The 19,450-nt window shown below is 47.3% G+C and overlaps 1 protein-coding gene across 6 annotated transcripts in view; it reads left to right on the plus strand.

The window, feature by feature from the left end:
• The window catches only part of LOC136004380 (ankyrin repeat domain-containing protein 11-like), a 203,188-nt gene that overhangs the window by 181,933 nt on the left and 1,805 nt on the right, over nucleotides 1-19,450 (plus strand). For all 6 annotated transcript variants that reach the window (XM_065660839.1, XM_065660842.1, XM_065660845.1 and 3 more), the window contains 4 exons: nucleotides 7,430-14,139; nucleotides 17,635-17,733; nucleotides 17,840-17,983; nucleotides 19,135-19,227. In XM_065660839.1, coding sequence (XP_065516911.1) covers nucleotides 7,430-14,139; nucleotides 17,635-17,733; nucleotides 17,840-17,983; nucleotides 19,135-19,227 — 7,046 coding nt within the window. The remainder of the gene's footprint in view (nucleotides 1-7,429; nucleotides 14,140-17,634; nucleotides 17,734-17,839; nucleotides 17,984-19,134; nucleotides 19,228-19,450) is intronic.

Here is a 19,450-nt window from a genome sequence, read left to right on the forward strand (position 1 = left end):
CAGCGATATCTTGCCACAGTGCAGCAGCCCAGATGGGTTTACCTCTTCACTGCCATTTGCTCTGTTTCCATTGCTGCAATCACCTCCACAGGGCATTTGCCACTATCCATGAGTCAGTATAAAGTTCTGGCCACTTTTCTCCTTCAGCAATGTCCAGGGCCAGCTGGATTGCTTTCATCTCTGCAAACTGACTCGATTCACCCTCTCCTTCAGCAGTTAGTAGAACTTGTCATAGGGGACTCCATACAGCTGCCTTCCATCTCTGATGCTTTCCCACAATATGGCAGGACCCATCAGTAAACAAGGCATAGTGCTTTTCACTTTCTGACAATTTATTATATGGTGGGTCCTCTTCAGCATGCATCACCTCCTCCTCTGGTGACATTCCAAAATCTTTGTTCTTTTGCCAGTCCGTGATGACTTCTAGAATTCCTGGATGACTCGATTTCCTTTTCGAGCTCATTGTGTACTTAGTGCAGCCAACTTACTCCATGTAGCATCGGTTGCATGATGTGTAGAGGAGATCCTACCTTTGAACATCCAGCCCAGCACAGGCAACTGGGGTGCCAGGAGGAGCTGTGCTTCAGTGCCAGTCACTTTCCAGCAGCTCAAACCCATTCACAGGCTGCAGGTACCTCAGTTTCAATGGCTCAAAGGCTTGTTGCTGCTCAGGGCCCTATTAAAAATCATTCTTCTTCCAGGTCACGTGATAGAGAGGGCTTACAGTCAAACTGTTATTTGGGATGTGCATTCTCCAGAACCCCCCAACACCCAAGAAAGCTTGTGTTTCTGTCGTGGTTTAAATCCAACCACACAGCCTGTCCACTCACTCCCCCCCTTCTTGCCCTCCCCCTGCTCCTGGAGTGATGGGAAGGAGAATCAAAAGAATGCAACTCCCACGGGTTGAGATAAGAACAGTTTAGTAACTAAGGTATAACACAAATCACTGCTGCTGCCACCAACCTGCTGGTCACGCTCCTTTTGATGCAGCCCAGGATATGGTTGGTTTTCTTTGCTGCAAGCACACACTGAAGCTGGCTCATGTTCATTTTCTCATTGACCAACACCCCCAAGTCCTTCTCCGCAGGGCTGCTCTGAACATCTTCTCTGCCCAACCTGTAGCTGTGCCTGAGATTGACCTCACCCAGATGTAGGACCTTGAACTTGGCTTGGTTGAACTTCATGAGGAACTTCATCAGCCCACCTTAAAAGCATGTCAAGGTCCCTCTGGATGCCATTCCTTCCCTCCAGCCTATCAGCTGAACCACACAGCTTGGTGTCATCAGCAAACTTCCTGAGGGAGCTCTCAATCCCACTGTCCGTGTCACCGACAAAGATGTTAAACAAGACCAGTCCCAACACCGATGCCTGAGGGACAACACTCGTTACTGGTCTCTAGCCGGACATTGAGCCGTTGACCACAGCTCTTTGTGTGCGGCCATTCAGAAAGTTCTTTTTCCACAGAGTGGTCCACCTATTAAAATTGATGTCTCTCCAGTTAAAGAGACAAGGATGTCATGTGGGACAGTGTCGAACGCTTTGCACAAGTCCAGGTAGATGACATCAACTGCTCTACCCCTGCCCATCAGTTCCATAGCCCCATCATAGAAGGCCACCAAATTGGTCAGGCAGGATTTCCCTTTAGCGAAGCCATGCTGGCTGTCACCAAGCACCTTGTTGTTTTTCATGTGCCTTAGCATGCCTTCCAAGAGACTCTGCTCCATGATTTTCTCAGGCACAGCGGTGAGACTGACTGGTCTGTAATTCCCCAGTCATCCGTTTTCCCCTTCTTGAAAATGGGCGTTATATTTCCCTTTTTCCAGTCGTCGGGAACTTCACCTGACTGCCATGATTTTTCAAATACGATGGCCAGTGGCTTAGCAACTTCATTTACCAGCTCCTTCAAGACCTGCAGATGGACTTCATCAGGTCCCATGGACTTGTGTATGTTCAGGTTCTTAAGATGGTCTCGAACCAGATCCTCTCCTACAGTGGGCCCAAGGTCTTCATTCTCACAGTCCCTGCTTCTGCCTTCCAAAACTTGGGTGGTGTGGTCAGAGCATTTGCCAGTGAAGACTGAGGCAAAGAAGTCATTAAGAACCTCAGCCTTCTCCAAATCCAAGGTAGCCAGTTCTTCTGATAGCTTCCAGACAGGGCCCACATTGTCCCTCATCTGTCTTTTCTTTGGAATGTACCTAAAGAGTCCCCTCCTTATCTTTATATGATAAAACCGATGTTCTTAGTTATTGCGAAGTAATGTTTAGTCTGACAAAGGACATTGGTTATCATTATTGGTGAACATCATTAGTGGTGGTAACAGTAGTGGGTTTGTGTTATACCTTAGTTACTGGTCTGTTCTTATCTCAACCTGTGGGAGTTAAATTTTTTTGACTCTCTTCCCCATCCCTCCAGAAGCAGGGGGAGGAAGGAGGTGGGGAGTGAGCAAGTGGCTGCGTGGTTCTGTGTTACCGGCTGGTCTTAAACCACGACAGTTCTTTGTGGTGCCCAACATGGGGCAGGAAAGGTTGAGATAAAAACAGATCTGACCGGAGTGTGTCTAATCATATTTGTGATAAGCATTCATTGTTTTCAGATTAAAAGTCACTTGTCACAATACTGATTTATTGGCTCTCAAAGTTGTTGCCCTTGATCTCGGAGTTTCAGCATATCGTATCTTACTTACAGCCGGTATTAGCTGTTTTAGTGTTTATCAGCTGCGGGGGTTGGGGTAAGGTTCTTGTTTCGCTGTACTTTATGGTAATGACTTGTAATACAATAGACTCATTGATTATGAAACTGAACTGGCTTGCATTAGAATCATAGAATAGTTAGGGTTGGAAAGGGATTCAAGATCACCTAGTTCCAACCCCCCCGCCATGGGCAGGGACACCTCACACTAAACCATACCACCCAAGGCTTCGTCCAACCTGGCCTTGAACACCGCCAGGGATGGAGCACTCACAACCTCCCTGGGCAACCGATTCCAGTGCCTTGCCACCCTAACAGGAAAGAATTTCCTCCTTATATCCAGTCTAAACTTCCCCTGTTTAAGTTTTAACCCGTTACCCCTTGTCCTGTCACTACAGTCCCTGATGAAGAGTCCCTCCCCAGCATCCCTATAGGCCCCCTTCAGATACTGGAAGGCTGATATGAGGTCCCAGTGTGGTCATCACCTCTATACTTTGGGAGGTATAAAAAGGAAGTGTTTAGCAATTACACAACATTTTTCCCTCTCCTCGGCTGGTGAACCTATGAAGAAGACATTCCTTTACATTCCCAACTGCCCCACCAGACCATTTACAGCATCATTTGAGAGTTCTGAAGGTTTTGAATGGCCTTTGAGTACCCTTGAGACCTGCCTGCTGATTGTGATTAGGATCACCATGTTAGCACACATACAGTGTGTTTTATAGAATCATAGAATAGAATCATAGAATCATAGAATAGTTATGGTTGGAAAGGACCTTAAGATCATCTAGTTCCCACCCCCCTGCCACGGGTAGGGACACTTCACACTAAACCATGCCACCCAAGGCTTCGTCCAACCTGGCCTTCAACACCGCCAGGGAGAGAGCATTCACAATTTCCCTGGGCAACCCATTCCAGTCCCTCACCATCCTCACAGTAAAGAACTTCTTCCTTATGTCCAATAAAAACTTCCCCTGTTTAAGTTTTAACCCGTTACCCCTTGTCCTGTCACTACAGTCCCTGACGAAGAGTCCCTCCCCAGCATCCCTATAGGCCCCCTTCAGATACTGGAAGGCTGCTATGAGGTCTCCACGCAGCCTTCTCTTCTCCAGGCTGAACAGCCCCAACTTTCTCAGCCTGTCTTCATACGGGAGGTGCTCCAGTCCCCTGATCATCCTCGTGGCCCTCCTCTGGACTTGTTCCAACAGTTCCATGTCCTTTTTATGTTGAGGACACCAGAACTGTATGCAGTACTTGAGGTGAGGTCTCACAAGAGCAGAGTAGAGGTACAGGATCACCTCCTGTCAACCTGCTGGTCATGCTCCTTTTGATGCAGCCCAGGATACAGTTGGCTTTCTGGGCTGCGAGCGCACACTGCCGGCTCATGTTCATTTTCTCATAGACCAACACCCCCAAGTCCTTCTCAATAGGGCTTCTCTGAATCTCTTCTTCGTCCAACCTTTAGCTGTGCCTGGGATTGTTTCACCGACAACCATTTCGTCTGATCTCGAGAGTTAAGCAGAGTCAGGTTTGGGTCTTGTTTACGGTTAGACGACAATATAGGAGGAGCAAGAGATTTTCCCCGAGGCTGGGCAGTCATGATTGGCAGGGTGTGTGGGATGGTATGGTGTCGTGGTTTAAACCCAACCGCAGATCTTGTGCACTCACTACCCCCTCTTCTTGCCCTCCCCCTGCTACTGGAGGGATGGGAAGGAGAATCGAAAGAATGCAACTCTCTGTTACATCCTGGGCATGACGTGCTGTGGTATGGAATACCTCTTTGGCTAGTTTGGGTCAGGTGTCCTGTCCCTGCTTCCTCCCAGCTTTCCCTCCTCCCTGGCAGAGCACAAGTCTCAGAAAATCCTTGGCCAGACCAAACATTTGAGCAGCAACTAAAATCATCAGCATTATCAACACTGTTCCCAGGCCAAAAAATCAAAACTCAGCACTGCACTAGCTACTAAGAAGGAGAAAAATGACTGCTACTGCTGAACCCAGGACAGTTTCTTTCTTATTAGTTAGTGGCAACATTGCTGGGGAAGCGATATCTTGCCACAGTGCAGCAGCCCAGATGGGTTTACCTCTTCACTGCCAGTTGCTCTGCTTCCATTGCTGTGACCACCCCCATAGGGCATTTGCTACAATCCATGAGTCAGTATAGAGATAAAGTACTGGCCACTTTTCTCGTTCAGCAATGTCCAAGGCCAGCTGGATGGCTGTCACCTCTGCAAACTGACTAAATTCACCCTCTCCTTCAGCAGTTAGTAGAACTTGTCATAGGGGACTCCATACAGCTGCCTTCCATCTCTGATGCTTTCCCACAATATGGCAGAACCCATCAGTAAACAAGGCATAGTGCTTTTCACTTTCTGACAGTGAGCACATTTTTCACATCTTGCCCAGTCCGGACTGGTCCAAGGGCGACTGCATGAACTGTCTCTCATTTCATTTGCTCAAACGCTTGTTGTTGCTTAAGGCCCCATTTAAAATCATTCTTCTTCCAGGTCACATGATAGAGAGGGCTTACAATCATACTGTTATTTGGGATGTGCATTCTCCAGAACCCCACAACACCCAAGAAAGCTTGTGTTTCTTTCTTATTAGTTGGTGGAGACATTGCTGTTATCTTGTTGATCACATCTGTGGGGATCTGGTGATGTCCATCCTGCCATTTTATTCCCAATAATTGAATCTCCTGTGCAGGTCCCTTGACCTTACTCCATTTTATAGCAAAACTGGCTTTCAGCAGAATTTTCATTTCTTTTCCTCTCTTTCTCAAATACTTCTTCTGCTGTATCACCCCACACGATAATGTCATCAGTGTATTGTAAGTGTTCTGGAGCTTGCCCCTGTTCCAGTGCAGTCTGGGTCAGTCCATGGCAGATGGCAGGGCTGTGTTTCCACTCCTGGGGCAGTCAGTTCCAAGTGTACTGGATGCCCCTCCAAGTAAAAGCAAACTGTGTCCTGCACTCATGGTGATCCCCATCGCAATCAGCAGGCAGGTCTCAAGGGTACCCAAAGGCCATTGTCGTGGTTTAAATCCAACCACAAAGCTCGTCCGCTCACTCCCCCCCCTTTCTTGCCCTCCCCCTGCTCCTGGAGGGACAGAGAGGAGAATCAAAAATAATGCAACTCCCACGGGTTGAGATAAGAACAGTTTAGTAACTAAGGTATAACACAAATCACTACTGCTACCACCAATAATAATAATGATAAAGGAAATAACAAGAGGAAAGAATACAACACCTCAGCACCAGCCAACTGATAACTTGCCCCGCTCCCCCCAGCCGAGCACCGACCAATACGTCATCCAACCCTGCAGTCCCTCTAGCCCTTCCAGGTAACTCCCGGTTACATCCTGGGCATGACGTGCTGTGGTATGGAATACCTCTTTGGCTAGTTTGGGTCAGGTGTCCTGTCTCTGCTTCCTCCCAGCCTCCCCTCCTCCCTGGCAGAGCATGAGGCTCAGAAAGTCCTTGGTCAGACTAAAACATTTGTGTTATTCACCTCTGTTCCCAGGCCTAAAGTCAAAACACAGTGTTGCACCAGCTACTAAGAAGGAGAAAAATAACTGCTACTGCTGAACCCAGGACAGCCATTCAAAACCTTCAGAACTCTCAAATGATGCTGTAAATAGTCTGGTGGGGGGGCTGGGAATGTAAGGGTATGTCTTCTTCATAGGTTCACCACCCGAGGAGGTGAAAAAAGATGTGTAATTGCTAAACACTTGTGTTATGTACCTCCTATAGTATAGGGGTGGTGACCACACTGAGAACGCAAGCCAGATCAGTTTCATGATCAATGAGTCTATTGTATTCCGAGTCATTACCATAAAGTACAGTGAAACAAGAACCTTAGCCCAAGCCCCCCAGGTGATAAACACTAAAACAGCAAATACCGGCTTTAAGTAAGGTACGACATGCTGAAACTCTGTGATCAAGAGCAACAACTTTTAGAGCAAATAAATCATCATTGTGATGAGTGACTATTAATCCGAAACAATAAATGCTTATCACAAATGCAATTAGACACACTCAGGTCAGATCTGTTGTTATCTCAGCCTTTCGTGTCCCACGTTGTGTGCCACAAAGAACTGTCGTGGTTTCAGCCCCCCCTTCCTCTCCCCGCTCCCAGAGGGATGGGGAGGAGAGTCGAAAGAATGTAACTATCTCCCATGGCTGAGATAAGAACAGTCTGGTAGCTAAGGTATAACACAAAACCACTACTGCTGCCACCAATAATAATAATGATAAGGGAATGACAAGGGAAGAGAATGCAACCACTCACCACCCACCGACTGATATCCAGCCCAACCCGAGCAGTAATCTACCCCTTCTGGGTAACTGCCCCCAGTTTCTATACTGGCCATGATGTGCTGTGATATGGAATACCTCTGGCTAGTTTGAGTCAGGTGTCTTGTCTCTGCTTCCTCTTGACTTCCTCTCCTCCCTGGCAGAGCATGAGACTCAGAAAGTCCTTGGTCAGAGTAAACATTACTTATCAAGAACTAAAAACATCGGTGTTATCAGCATTATTCCCAGGCTTAAAGTCCTAAACACAGCACTGCACCAGCTACTAGGGAGAAAAATGACTGCTACTGCTGAACTCAGGACACTTAGCAGAGGCTGTGTAAGGCAGAAGGGCAGCATGGCTGTTCCCAGGGATCATGCCCGCAGCAGACTGATGTTCCCTCCCCAAAGCCTCTCACAGCTCTCAACATGTTGTTCTTCTCTGTCTGCAGAGACCTCAGAAGAGGAGGATGCCCCTTCCTTCGCTCCCTCCAGTTCTGTTGATGGCAATAACACAGACTCAGAGTTTGAGAAGGGTTTAAAACACAAGCCCAAGGCCCAGGAACCCCCCAAAACCATCACTCCGGTGAAGGATGAGTATGAATTTGATGAGGACGATGAGCAGGACCGGGTCCCACCAGTCGATGACAAACATTTGCTGAAAAAAGATTACAGAAAAGAGACTAAAGCAAACAGTTTCATTTCCATACCCAAAATGGAAGTGAAAACCTATACTAAAAATAACACAATTACACCAAAGAAAGCTGCCCACCGCATCCTGTCTGACAGTTCGGATGAGGAGGAGACTAGTGTTGCTGTGGGGACAGAGGAGAAACTGCGACTTTCAACCCACTCAATACTGCCCAGCAGCAATATTCGGGAGCCAGCCAGCACAAAGCCACAGAAGGAGAAAAGCAAAGTAAAAAAGAAGCGGAAGAAGGAAACTAAAAGCAAAGAGGTTCGGTTTGGCAAAAAAAATGAGAAGTTTTGTTCCTCTGAATCAGAGAGTGAAAATGTGGAGAGTGAGGATGATAGAGACTCTCTTCAGAGCTCTAGCTGTGTAAAGGACTCCATGCTAGTGCTAAAGGAATCCTCCTTGTTTAACTCTCTGTCTGCCTCATCAACCTCTTCTCATGGGAGTTTATCATCCCAGAAGCATAATGCTAATCTTACAGAACAGCACTCCAAGCACTGGAGGATGGACAATTGGAAAACCTTATCTTCTCCAGCTTGGTCAGATGTCAGTTCCTTATCGGACTCCACCAGGACAAGACTGACGAGCGAGTCAGACTACTCGTCTGAGGACTCGAGCTTACAGTCACTAAAGCCAGTCAGGAAGAAACCAGAGCACAAAAAGAAAAACACCACACACAACACTGTTTCTGAGAAAAAAAATTCATTCCATGGCAATGTGGATGGAGCAATTCCAAAGCTGGACAAGGAGGGGAAGGTTGTTAAAAAGCATAAAACAAAACATAAACATAAAACCAAGGAGAAGGGTCAGTGTCCCATCAGCCAAGACATTAAAATAATCAAAAAGTTTTCTTTTGAGTTTGAGGACTCTAAACAAAAGCCTGAGAAAGGCTTTATAGTAGAGACAGAAGATCCAGTTGAAAACAAATTTAAAATGTTGAAGCATGAGCGAGAACACAGTAAGAAGGAGGAAAAGCTCCCCAAAGGTAAAGCAGAGGAGAAGGAATGGTTGTTTAAAGATGATACTGGAAAATCCTCAAAAGAGGAGAAATCATTAAGAAAAGTTAAAGACATGAGCAAATCCGTCAGAGGATTAAGTAAATCAGAAAAAGAGAAACCTGTAAAGGAGAAGTCTCCCAAGGAGGAGAAGCTGAGAACACACAAGGAGGAGAGAAAGAAAAAGTCAAAGGACAAGCAGTCAAAATCTGAAAAGAAGAATGAGCTAAAGGAGGAGAAGGTTTCTAAACTAGAGAAAGAAAAATCCTTCAAAGAAGAGAAAGAAAAATGCAAAAAAGAAAAACTTTGCAGGGATGAGTCTGGGTTTGATGAGTTTAATAACAAAACCCAATTTCCTGACAGTGAGGACACCAAATTCAGCCTTTCAGATGATCAGCAAGAGAGGTGGTTTTCAGACTTGTCTTCTGATTCATCCTTCAACTTCAAAGGTGAAGATAGCTGGGATTCTCTAGTAACAGATTTCAGGGAGATTAAAAATGATACCGTGGCAAAACTAATCATAGAACCCGTAAAAGAGGAAATTAAAGACAAAAAAAAAGAAAATAAAACAAAAGATAAAAAAGAATACAATGAGAAGCATAATGAAAAGGACACTTTCTTAAAGAAGAAAGAGAGAGACTATGTGGACAAAAGCTCCGAGAAAAAAAGGGACCAAACAGACAGACACAAAGTTACTCCTAGTTATTTGCCTGAAAAGGATAAGAAGAGGAAGGATTCTGCAGAGAGTGTCAAGGATAGGAAAGAAAAAGATACAGGTGAAACCACCAAAGACAGAAAAGATTCATCTGAGGGCTCTAAAGATCGAAAAGACACCAAAACAAAGCAGGAGGAGCCCTATCGAGACGACTTTAAAGAATATGGCTGTGAAACGTTCTTCAAGGATAAGTCTGACCCTGAATTCAGTGGTAAAGCTCTGGAGAGTTGGGAGAGGCACTATTCCTTGAAGGAAAAGGAAAAGAAAGATGCTCCTGATAAAGAAAAAAAAGAAAAGGTGAAGTCAGAAAAATACAAGGAAAAATTCAAAGAAGGTGACAAGGAGAAGAATGAAAAAGTTGCTCCTGAGAAAATCCTGAAAGACAAAGAACTAGACAAGAGTTTCAAAGAGAAAAAAGAAACTAAAGAGAAGTACAAAGACCTGCACAGCAAAGACAAAGAAAGGAAGAGTTCTTTTGACCAGGTTAAAGAGAAGAAAGAGAAAAACTTCTCCTTGGATCGAGAGGACTTCTCCGAGAAAAAGGATGAGAAGAAAGGCAAGGAGAAAAGCTGGTACAGCATTGCAGACATCTTCACAGATGAAAGCGAAGATGAAACAGATGATTACAGCTTGAGTGGGTTCAAAGTCAGCGACTCTGCTGGGAGTGACATGCATCGTCTGGACAGTCTGCAGGAGAAGAATGATGGTACAGCTGCTGAGAAGGAGCTGTACCCCGAGAAGCACCGCAAATACTCCTCTGACCGTCTACAGTCAGGAGAGAAGCAGAAAGATAAGGACTCCAAGGAGAAGAAAAAGGACAAAGGGACATTAGAAGGGGGAAAAGAGAAGAAGGAGAAGAATTCCTTTGAAAAACACAAAGAGAAGAAAGATAAAGAGTCTACTGAGAAGTATAAGGACAGGAGAGACAGAACATCCATAGATTCCACTCAAGAGAAGAAAAACAAACAAAAGCTCTCAGAAAAGGTTGAGAAGAAACATGCCAATGATGATAAAGTGAAAAGCAAGCATAAGGAGAAGCTGGATAAAGAGCATTCCAAAGAGAAAAAATCTTCAAAAGGAGGGGAATCGGAGAAGAGCCTGCTGGAGAAATTGGAGGAGGAGGCTCTGAACAACTATAGAGATGACTCCAATGACAAAATCAGCGAGATCTCTTCTGACAGTTTCACAGATAGAGGACAAGATCTGGGACTGACCAGCCTCTTTGAGTCTTCTAACCTCTCTCTTACTGATGCCACTGAAGAAAAGTTTAAGGACTCTCTCCCTTTACCCTGCTTGCAGGACAAACTCAAGGAGAAGGAGAGAAACAGACATTCCTCATCTTCGTCAAAGAAAAGTCATGAGAAAGAAAAAGCAAAGAAGGAGAAGACAGAGAAAAAGGAAAAAACAGAAGAATTCAAAGACTCCATCAGCAGAAAGGATTCCACTCATTATGAAAAAGATCTCTCCGTGGATGGGGAGGCATTTAGCACTTCCTACAATATGAAGGCAGAGCCTGATGAGGAACCAGAGAAAAGCATTGATTGCTCATTTTCTGAAAAGAAAGATAAAAATGATTCTGAAAGAGAGCTGTCAAAGAAGGTGGAAAAAGACAAGAGTTATGTCTCCAGCACCATCAGCACAGCTAAAGAGAAGAAGAAGCGAGATAAACACAAGGAAAAATGGAAGGAGGAAAAGGAAAAACATAGAGACAAACATGCAGATGCTTTCTTCAAACATCACAAAGATGAGCCAAAGTCAATGCTTAAAGACAAGGACAGTCCTCAAGTTACCACCTTTAAAGATAAATCAAAGGAGGACAACCTCAAATTCGGCGAAACCAAACTGAAGGAGAAGCTTAAGGAGAACCAAGAGAAAGACAAATCAGAGTCAATAAAAATAAGCAATGGGAATGAAAAAATAACCTTTTCCAAAGACAGCAGCAAGAAAGATGCCAGGCCAAGGGAGAAACTTCTGGGAGATGGCGATTTGATGATGACCAGCTTTGAGAGGATGCTGAGCCAGAAAGACCTGGAGATTGAGGAGCGCCACAAAAGACACAAAGAGAGAATGAAGCAAATGGAGAAAATGAGGCACAGATCTGGAGACCCCAAATTAAAGGACAAACTTAAAAGCTCAGAAGATGTGCGCAGGAGGAGTATGGATCTGGCAATGAAGAAGCCATTAACACTGGATACTCAGCTCAAGGACAAGAAACTTAAAGAGTTGGGTCCGCTGACTCCTATACTGTCACCAGAAAACAAGGCCCAACCTGCTGTTGGGACAGACTCTAAGGACTGGATAACGGGTCCTCAGCTGAAGGAGATCCTCCCAGCATCTCCCAGGCCAGATCAGAACCGGCCTACAGGAGTCCCAACCCCAGCATCCGTTGTCTCTTGTCCAAGCTATGAGGAGGTGATACAGACACCCAGGACTCCTTCGTGCAGCAATGAAGACTACACGGACCTGATGTTGGAATGCATGGACTCGCAGCACTTGCTGCCCATATCCACCATGTCCATGAATGCCTATTCTCCATCCTTCTTTGACAGATATGCCAATGTTTCCAGTGTGCTCCCCGAGAACCCAAGTCAGACCCCAGCTCGGACCATACCCTCCACAAACCTTTATCGTTCCATCTCAGTTGATATCAGAAGGGCACCTGAAGAAGAATTCAGTGTCGGAGATAAATTTTTCAGACAGCAAAGTGTTCCAGCAGCATCAAATTATGACTCTCCGGTGCAGCATTTAATGGAGGAGAAAGTTCCACTTCCTTCTGTCCCTGCTGAGAAGTTACAGTGTTTATCTCCTGGGTATTACTCACCAGATTATGGGGCTTCATCACCCAAAATGGAAGCTCTGCACTGTGCGCCAGGAGCTGTCAGAGGAGTCGCTCATTCGGCTGAAAATGTCTTTTGTGGTTTACAAGCAAACTCCTCCCCTTCCCACAAAGACAAATTGGCTCCTTCGGTAGAAAGTGCTCTTCCCCCTGACCTCGGCATGCCCTTGGATACCATGGAAGAGCAGCAAGCTACAGCTTCCATTATGCCACCAGAATCTACCTATATACCACCAATTGAAGAAAACCATTTTAGTTCAGGTATGCCAGAACAAAACAATATAGACTGGGATAACCCTCCTTCCAAGAACACTGACACTGCCATTCCTCCCAGCCTGATGGGTAACCCAACAGAGCGCTCAGTCAGCTGGTCCATGGGCTCAGAACTTCTGATGAAATCTCCTCAGAGGTTTTCTGAGTCCCCTAAACCTCCGCTCTGTTCCCTAGAGCAAATTCATAACACACCAGTAGCCTTCATTCCTACAGATACTTCCTACCCTGTTTCTCCCATATCTTATCCACTGTCAGTGTCTGAACCAGGGCTCGATGAAGTCAAGGAGGATGCTGAAGAAGCAGTTCCAGGAGAAATAGCAAATGCTGCAGAGCAAGCTCCATACATGTCCCCTACTAGGTTAGACATGTTCTTCAATAACTGCAAACCTCTTCCAGAAGAAGCACCTGAGATAGCTCCAGAGCCCCCTTGTATGCCAGCAGAACCTCAGGCAGAAGTTGTTAGTGCACCAGAAAACAACTATTTGGAAAATAATAATGCTGCACCTGCAAATACAGAGGAGGCGGTAACGTGGCCTGATCCCTTCACAAATACAGAAGATGACTTGGACCTCGGCCCCTTCTCGTTACCAGAGCTGCCGTTCCAATCTAAGGATGTTGCAGAGATCACCGAGGCAGAAGTGGTAGAAGAAAGTCCAGCAACAGCTTCAGAAGCAAGCGCTGGGGCCATCAAAGCGAGCACATCCATAATAGTATCCAGTGAGCCAGAGGAGCCACCAGCCAGCCAGGCAACTGCTGTCCTGCCCATGGAGACAGAGCTGCAAGCAGAGGAGCAGAAATCAGAAGTCGCTGCACAAGAAGCCACCTCAGAAGCACTGAATGTAGCTGAGGAAAAAGGAGTGGAGGACTCAGAAGCACAGATTTTCCAGCAGACACCATCTGAGTCTGCTCAGGCAGAGAGCAAAGAGGTGGAGGCCATACATGAAGACCTGTCTTCTTCTGGTGGGGTGGCAGAGAACAGCTCCCAGACCTATCCCCCACCTGTGGCCACTGTTGAGGGCAGTGTTCCACAGGAGGGTGCTGTGGCACACAATGGGAGCCAAGTCCCTTCCTCCCAGGCAAATGCACCTCCAGGCAATGCTCAAGCAGAAATTGTTGGACCAGTACAAAAACCAGTAGCAGAAGCTCCCAAACTACCCAAAATAGAAGAGATTCCTCAGCGGATTACGAGGAACCGGGCTCAGATGCTCGCCAACCAAAACAAGCAGAACACTGCTGCTTCTGAGAAGGAATTTCCTCCTGTTTCTGCGCCTGCCACACGTGCCAAGGGCCGCGTTACAGAGGAGGATGATTCCCAGGCTCAGCACCCGCGCAAACGCCGCTTCCAGCGCTCCAACCACCAGCAGCTGCAGCAGCAGATCAACACATCCACCCAGCAGACAAGGGAGATGATACAGCAAACACTGGCAGCTATTGTAGATGCTATAAAACTGGATGACATTGAACCTTATCACAGTGACAGGTCCAACCCCTACTTTGAGTACCTCCAGATCAGGAAAAAGATTGAAGAGAAGCGGAAAATCCTCTGTTATATTACTCCCCAGGCTCCACAGTGCTACGCTGAGTATGTCACCTATACAGGCTCCTACCTGTTGGATGGCAAGCCTCTAAGCAAGCTCCATATTCCAGTGGTGAGTCACCTTCTCTCTTTGAACCACAGCAATAGGGACTGTCCCCTCCCTTGCTGCTGCAAGCACAGCCAGACTGTTCCCTATGCACCTCAAGCACCCTTGCAATGCTGACAGTGCCCCAGCCATGACTTTAGCCTACTTTTAGAACATGCCCATGAAGACAAATCTAAGCCTCAGTAAGTGGATGGCTGCATGATAAATGCATCCTCTGAGATGCTGTACTTTTGCAGAGGAGACCTTGGCCTGTGCTTAGGAGCCTGAGGTTTGTTCAGGTTTTAGGGCAAGTTTATATGAAGCCATTGGATTTGAGGCTGTAAGGCAAAACTGCTTTTCCAAGCAGCACAGAATCACAGAATCACAGAATCCCAAGGGTTGGAAGGGACCTCAAAAGATCATCTAGTCCAACCCCCCCACAAGAGCAGGGTAACCTACAGTACATCACACAGGAACTTGTCCAGGCGGGCCTTGAATATCTCCAGTGTAGGAGACTCCACAACCCCCCTGGGCAACCTGTTCCAGTGCTCTGTCACTCTTACAGTAAAGAAGTTCTTCCTGATGTTAATGTGGAACTTCTTATGCTCCAGTTTACACCCATTGCCCCTTGTCCTATCACTGGATATCACTGAAAAAAGCCTAGCTCCATCATCCTGACACCTACCCTTTACATATTTGTAAACATTGATGAGGTCACCCCTCAGTCTCCTCTTCTCCAAGCTAAAGAGACCCAGCTCCCTCAGCCTCTCCTCATAAGGGAGATGTTCCACTCCCCTAATCATCTTTGTGGCTCTGCGCTGGACTCCTTCAAGCAATTCCCTGTCCTTCTTGAACAGAGGGGCCCAGAACTGGATGCAATATTCCAGATGCGGCCTCACCAAGGCTGAGTAGAGGGGGAGGAGAACCTCTCTTGACCTACTAACCACTCCCTTTCTAATGCACCCCAAGATGCCATTTGCCTTCTTGGCCACAAGAGCACACTGCTGGCTCATGGTCATCCTCCTATCCACCAGGACCCCCAGGTCCCTTTCCCCTTCGCTACTTTCCAGCAGGTCAACCCCCAACCTGTACTGGTACATGGGGTTGTTCTTCCCCAGATGCAAGACTCTACACTTGCCCTTGTTAAATTTCATCAAGTTTCTCCCCGCCCAACTCTCCAGCCTGTCCAGGTCTCGCTGAATGGCAGCACAGCCTTCTGGTGTGTCAGCCACTCCTCCCAGTTTTGTGTCATCAGCGAACTTGCTGAGGGTGCACTCAGTTCCCTCATCCAGGTCATTGATGAAAATATTAAACAGCACTGGTCCCAGCACCGACCCCTGAGGGACTCCACTAGTCACAGACCTCCAGCTAGATTCTGCGCCATTGACCACAACTCTCTGCCTTCTTCCTTTCAACCAGTTCTCGATCCACCTCACTACTTGATTGTCAAGCCCACACTTCCTTAGCTTATCTATGAGGATGCTGTGGGAGACAGTATCAAATGCCTTACTGAAATCAAGAAAAACCACATCCACTGCTCTACCATCATCCCTCCACCTAGTTACTTCCTCATAGAAGGCTATAAGGTTGGTCATACATGACTTCCCCCTCATAAAACCATGTTGGCTGTTCTTAATGACCCCCTCATCCTTGATATGCCTAGTGATGGAGTCAAGAATAAGTTGTTCCATCACCTTTCCAGGGATGGAGGTAAGGCTGACTGGTCTATAATTACCCGGGTCCTCCTTCTTGCCCTTCTTATAGATTGGTGTGACCTTTGCCATCCGCCAATCCTCAGGCACCTCGCCCATTTCCCACGACTTACCAAAGATGATGGAAAGTGGCCTAGCAATGACCTCCGCCAGCTCCCTCAGCACCCGTGGGTGCATTCCATCCGGACCCATCGATTTACAGATGTCCAGATTGCATAGCTGATCCCTAACCCAATCCTCATCTACCAAAGCAAACTCCTCCTTTGTCCTGACTCCTTCTGGGGCTATAGAAATCCGGGGCCCTCGGGGAGAGTCTGCAGAAGTAAAGACAGAGGCAAAGAAGGCATTCAGCACCTCTGCCTTCTTTATATCCTCTGTCTCCAGGGCACCCACTTCGTTCAGCAGTGGGCCTATATTGCCTCTTGTGTTAGTTTTATTTGCTATGTATTTAAAGAAGCCCTTTCTATTGTCTTTAACCCGACTAGCAAGATTGAGTTCCAAGGAGGCCTTAGCTGTCCTAATTGCCTCCCTACATCCTCTAACAACTGTCCTATATTCCTCCCAAGCGGCCAGCCCCTCCTTACATAATCCATAGATTCTCTTTTTCCACATGAGTTTGCCTAGCAATTCCTTGTTTAACCATGCTGGTCTCCTAGCTCCCTTACTTGATTTCCTACCCATTGGGACACTCTGATCCTGAGCTTGGAAGAAGTGGTCCTTAAATGCTGACCAACTATCTTGAGCCCCTTTACCGCCTAGTACCCTTTCCCATGAGACTTCCCTTAGCAGTTGACTGAAGAGGCCAAAGTTGGCCCTTCGGAAATCCAGAACTGTGGCTTTGCTAGGTATTCTATTCCTAAGCATAATATTTAGATGATGCATAATATTTAGATGATGAATCTAGAGGATAGTAAGAAAAAGATGGCTCTTAACTCCTGCCTTTGTTTTTCCAAGCTCTGATATTTGACTTGCCAGGATCACTCAGTCCTTGGCAATGGGATCTGCATTTCACTGCTGTGCTGCATGAATGGACTTGCTAATACAAGTGCATCAATCAACTCAGTGCTGCACGCAGTTAATCTGGGATCCAGCCTGGAAGAGGAGGGTCGATATGACCAGCTGTGTCAGGCTTCGTTCCATGCTGCAGGCAGGTGGAATGTCCCAGTCTGTGGATATTTCTGTGCATCATAGTCCATGCAGGAGTTACTATTTTCATGAGTTAATACATGCTTAGTCTGCCCCAGCACCGCAGTGGTTGCAGCCTGTGCTCACATCTTCTTGTTCCTTCCTAGACTAACCCAGAGCCCCCTGCTTCTCTGTTCTGCAATTGGGCTGTGCTTGTGGAGCATCTTGCTCCCCAGGAGAGTGCAGGACAGATCAGGACACAGGTACCCTTCCCACCAGTGCACAGACTGGGCTGCTCCTGGCAGTATTTCTCCAATAGTGTCATCCCCTTTATCAGACACACTCAGGCCCCTTTACAAACTGCCCTTTCAGCATGCGGGGCAGTGTGAGCTCTGGTTCTGCAGGCTGAGCTCATTTCTCAACACTGGACACATCTTGCCTTGTCTCACTGATCACTGTAGTCTGGGCATGGGCAGGATGTTGTCCTTTGCCAACTGCCTGCTGAGGAAAAAGGCAGAGTTGCTTCTCTGGCAAGTGCAGTACATCACCCTGTGGGGTGGCACCAGCTCCCTTGGCCAATGGGCTGCAAGCAGGGTGCTGTGTGGCAGGGGGTACAGGCAGCCTCCCCAGGAAGGACACCCAGCAGCAGTGCTGGCTCTAACCCCCTGTTGCCATATGCCCGCAGATCGCGCCACCGCCGTCGCTTGCTGAGCCTCTGAAGGAGCTCTTCAAGCAGCAAGAAGCTGTGCGGGGAAAGCTGCGGCTCCAACACAGCATAGAGCGGGTAAGGGAGCACACCTAGGAAACTCCTGCTGGGGAAGAGGTCCTGGATTTCCTCTGCTGGGGAGACTGAGGCTGCCATGCTCACTGGTTCATTTGCTCTTCCTCAGGAGAAGCTCATCGTCTCCTGTGAGCAGGAGATTCTGAGAGTTCATTGTCGGGCAGCAAGGACTATTGCCAACCAGGCTGTGCCTTTCAGTGCCTGCACCATGCTGCTGGACTCCGAGGTCTATAACATGCCTCTAGAAAATCAGGTCAGTGACTGTCTCAATGGTGAAGGAGTGTCTCAGAAGTGCTATGTGATACCCTGAGGGAGATGTGCTTTTCTGGATAGAGGGAGGGATGTAGGCAGGAGTTCCTAATGCTCTCCCTGCTCAGGTCCCTGTCACCCACCATGGCACACAGATGCAGGACATGCTGCAGGAGCCCTGCAGATTGCCTAATCTGACTCAGTTTCTGGTGTCGCATGTTCTGGGATACTCCACATACGTTCCAGGGAAGGAAACATCCAGGAACATGGGGATACAGGGAGCATGTTGTCTTGTTAGAAGCAGAAACGACTCATGTTTATCAGTGAGTCTCAGGACTGTCTGCCCTTCTTGATCAGGATCATCTACACCTTTGAAAGGTTTCTTTTACTACACTCCGGGATATCTTGTAGGGCACTCTGGGATATCTTTTCCTGTTGAAGGAAGGGGAGAGAACCATTAAATTGATTTGTGTCTGAATAGTGGCTTTGAAAGAGCCAGGCTCCATCTCACAGCCTATCAGAAATGGTCATTTCTTCTTTCAATTTCCCGTCATTCTGTGCCAAAGGGGGGAATTATGTCTGGTTTCTGCAGCCGGTGGCCATGTGGCTGCAGTTGGTCCTGTGCCATCCTGCCAGCACCCTCTTCAGCCCTGCAGCTGCTGCCAGCCTGGCTGCTCAGGGAAGCACACTGCTGCATTGCAGGAGGGATCCTGTGCAGGAACAGGATCCTGGAATTCATTAGTGACCTGGTGCATTTATCCCAGAGCCTTGATTTATCCCCCAGCATTTCCCAGCCAAGTGTCTGTGCTTCTATAGCAAAGACATGACAATCTTGAGCATGAGTTGAAGCAGCCAAGAGAGATGTGAGTGCTCTGAGGGACTGGCACAGAGAGATTCTCTGCAAAACAAACAGAGATGGGAAGTGCATGTGTGCATGAATGTGTGCATTGCTGCCCAAGGCTGAAGTCTTGGCAGAGGGCTGCACAAGCAGCTGGGATCAGCGTGCTCTGTTCTTCTCCCTGCAGGCACCTGTCTTGTTTCTGATGAGTGTGTGTTTTAAGAGGGGTTGGAATATGGCCTGTTAGACCTGTAACTGCTTAAAGTAACAAAACCAAAAATCTCCTGTGCAATTCCCTTATGCTGTCCTTTGCTTAGGGAGATGAAAACAAATCGGTCAGAGACCGTTTCAACGCACGACAATTCATTTCCTGGTTGCAAGACGTGGATGACAAGTATGACCGAATGAAGGTGAGAGGTGCAGGAGTCCCCATGCTCCCGGCTGCCGCTGTAGTGCATAGCCAACATCAGGTCCTGCTGCTCTGCCTCCTGCCAGGAGGGATTCTCCAGGAGGGGTCCTGGCTGTTGCTGTAGCCTGGAAGCTGCCTTTGTGGTTTCCAAACGCCTTCTGGGAGCAGGTGTCCTGAGGTGGTCTGGGCAGTGTTGCATGATGCGGGATCATAAAATCATAGAA

The sequence above is a fragment of the Lathamus discolor genome, chromosome W, assembly GCF_037157495.1.
Source record: "Lathamus discolor isolate bLatDis1 chromosome W, bLatDis1.hap1, whole genome shotgun sequence".
Classification (NCBI taxonomy): Eukaryota; Metazoa; Chordata; class Aves; order Psittaciformes; family Psittacidae; genus Lathamus; species Lathamus discolor.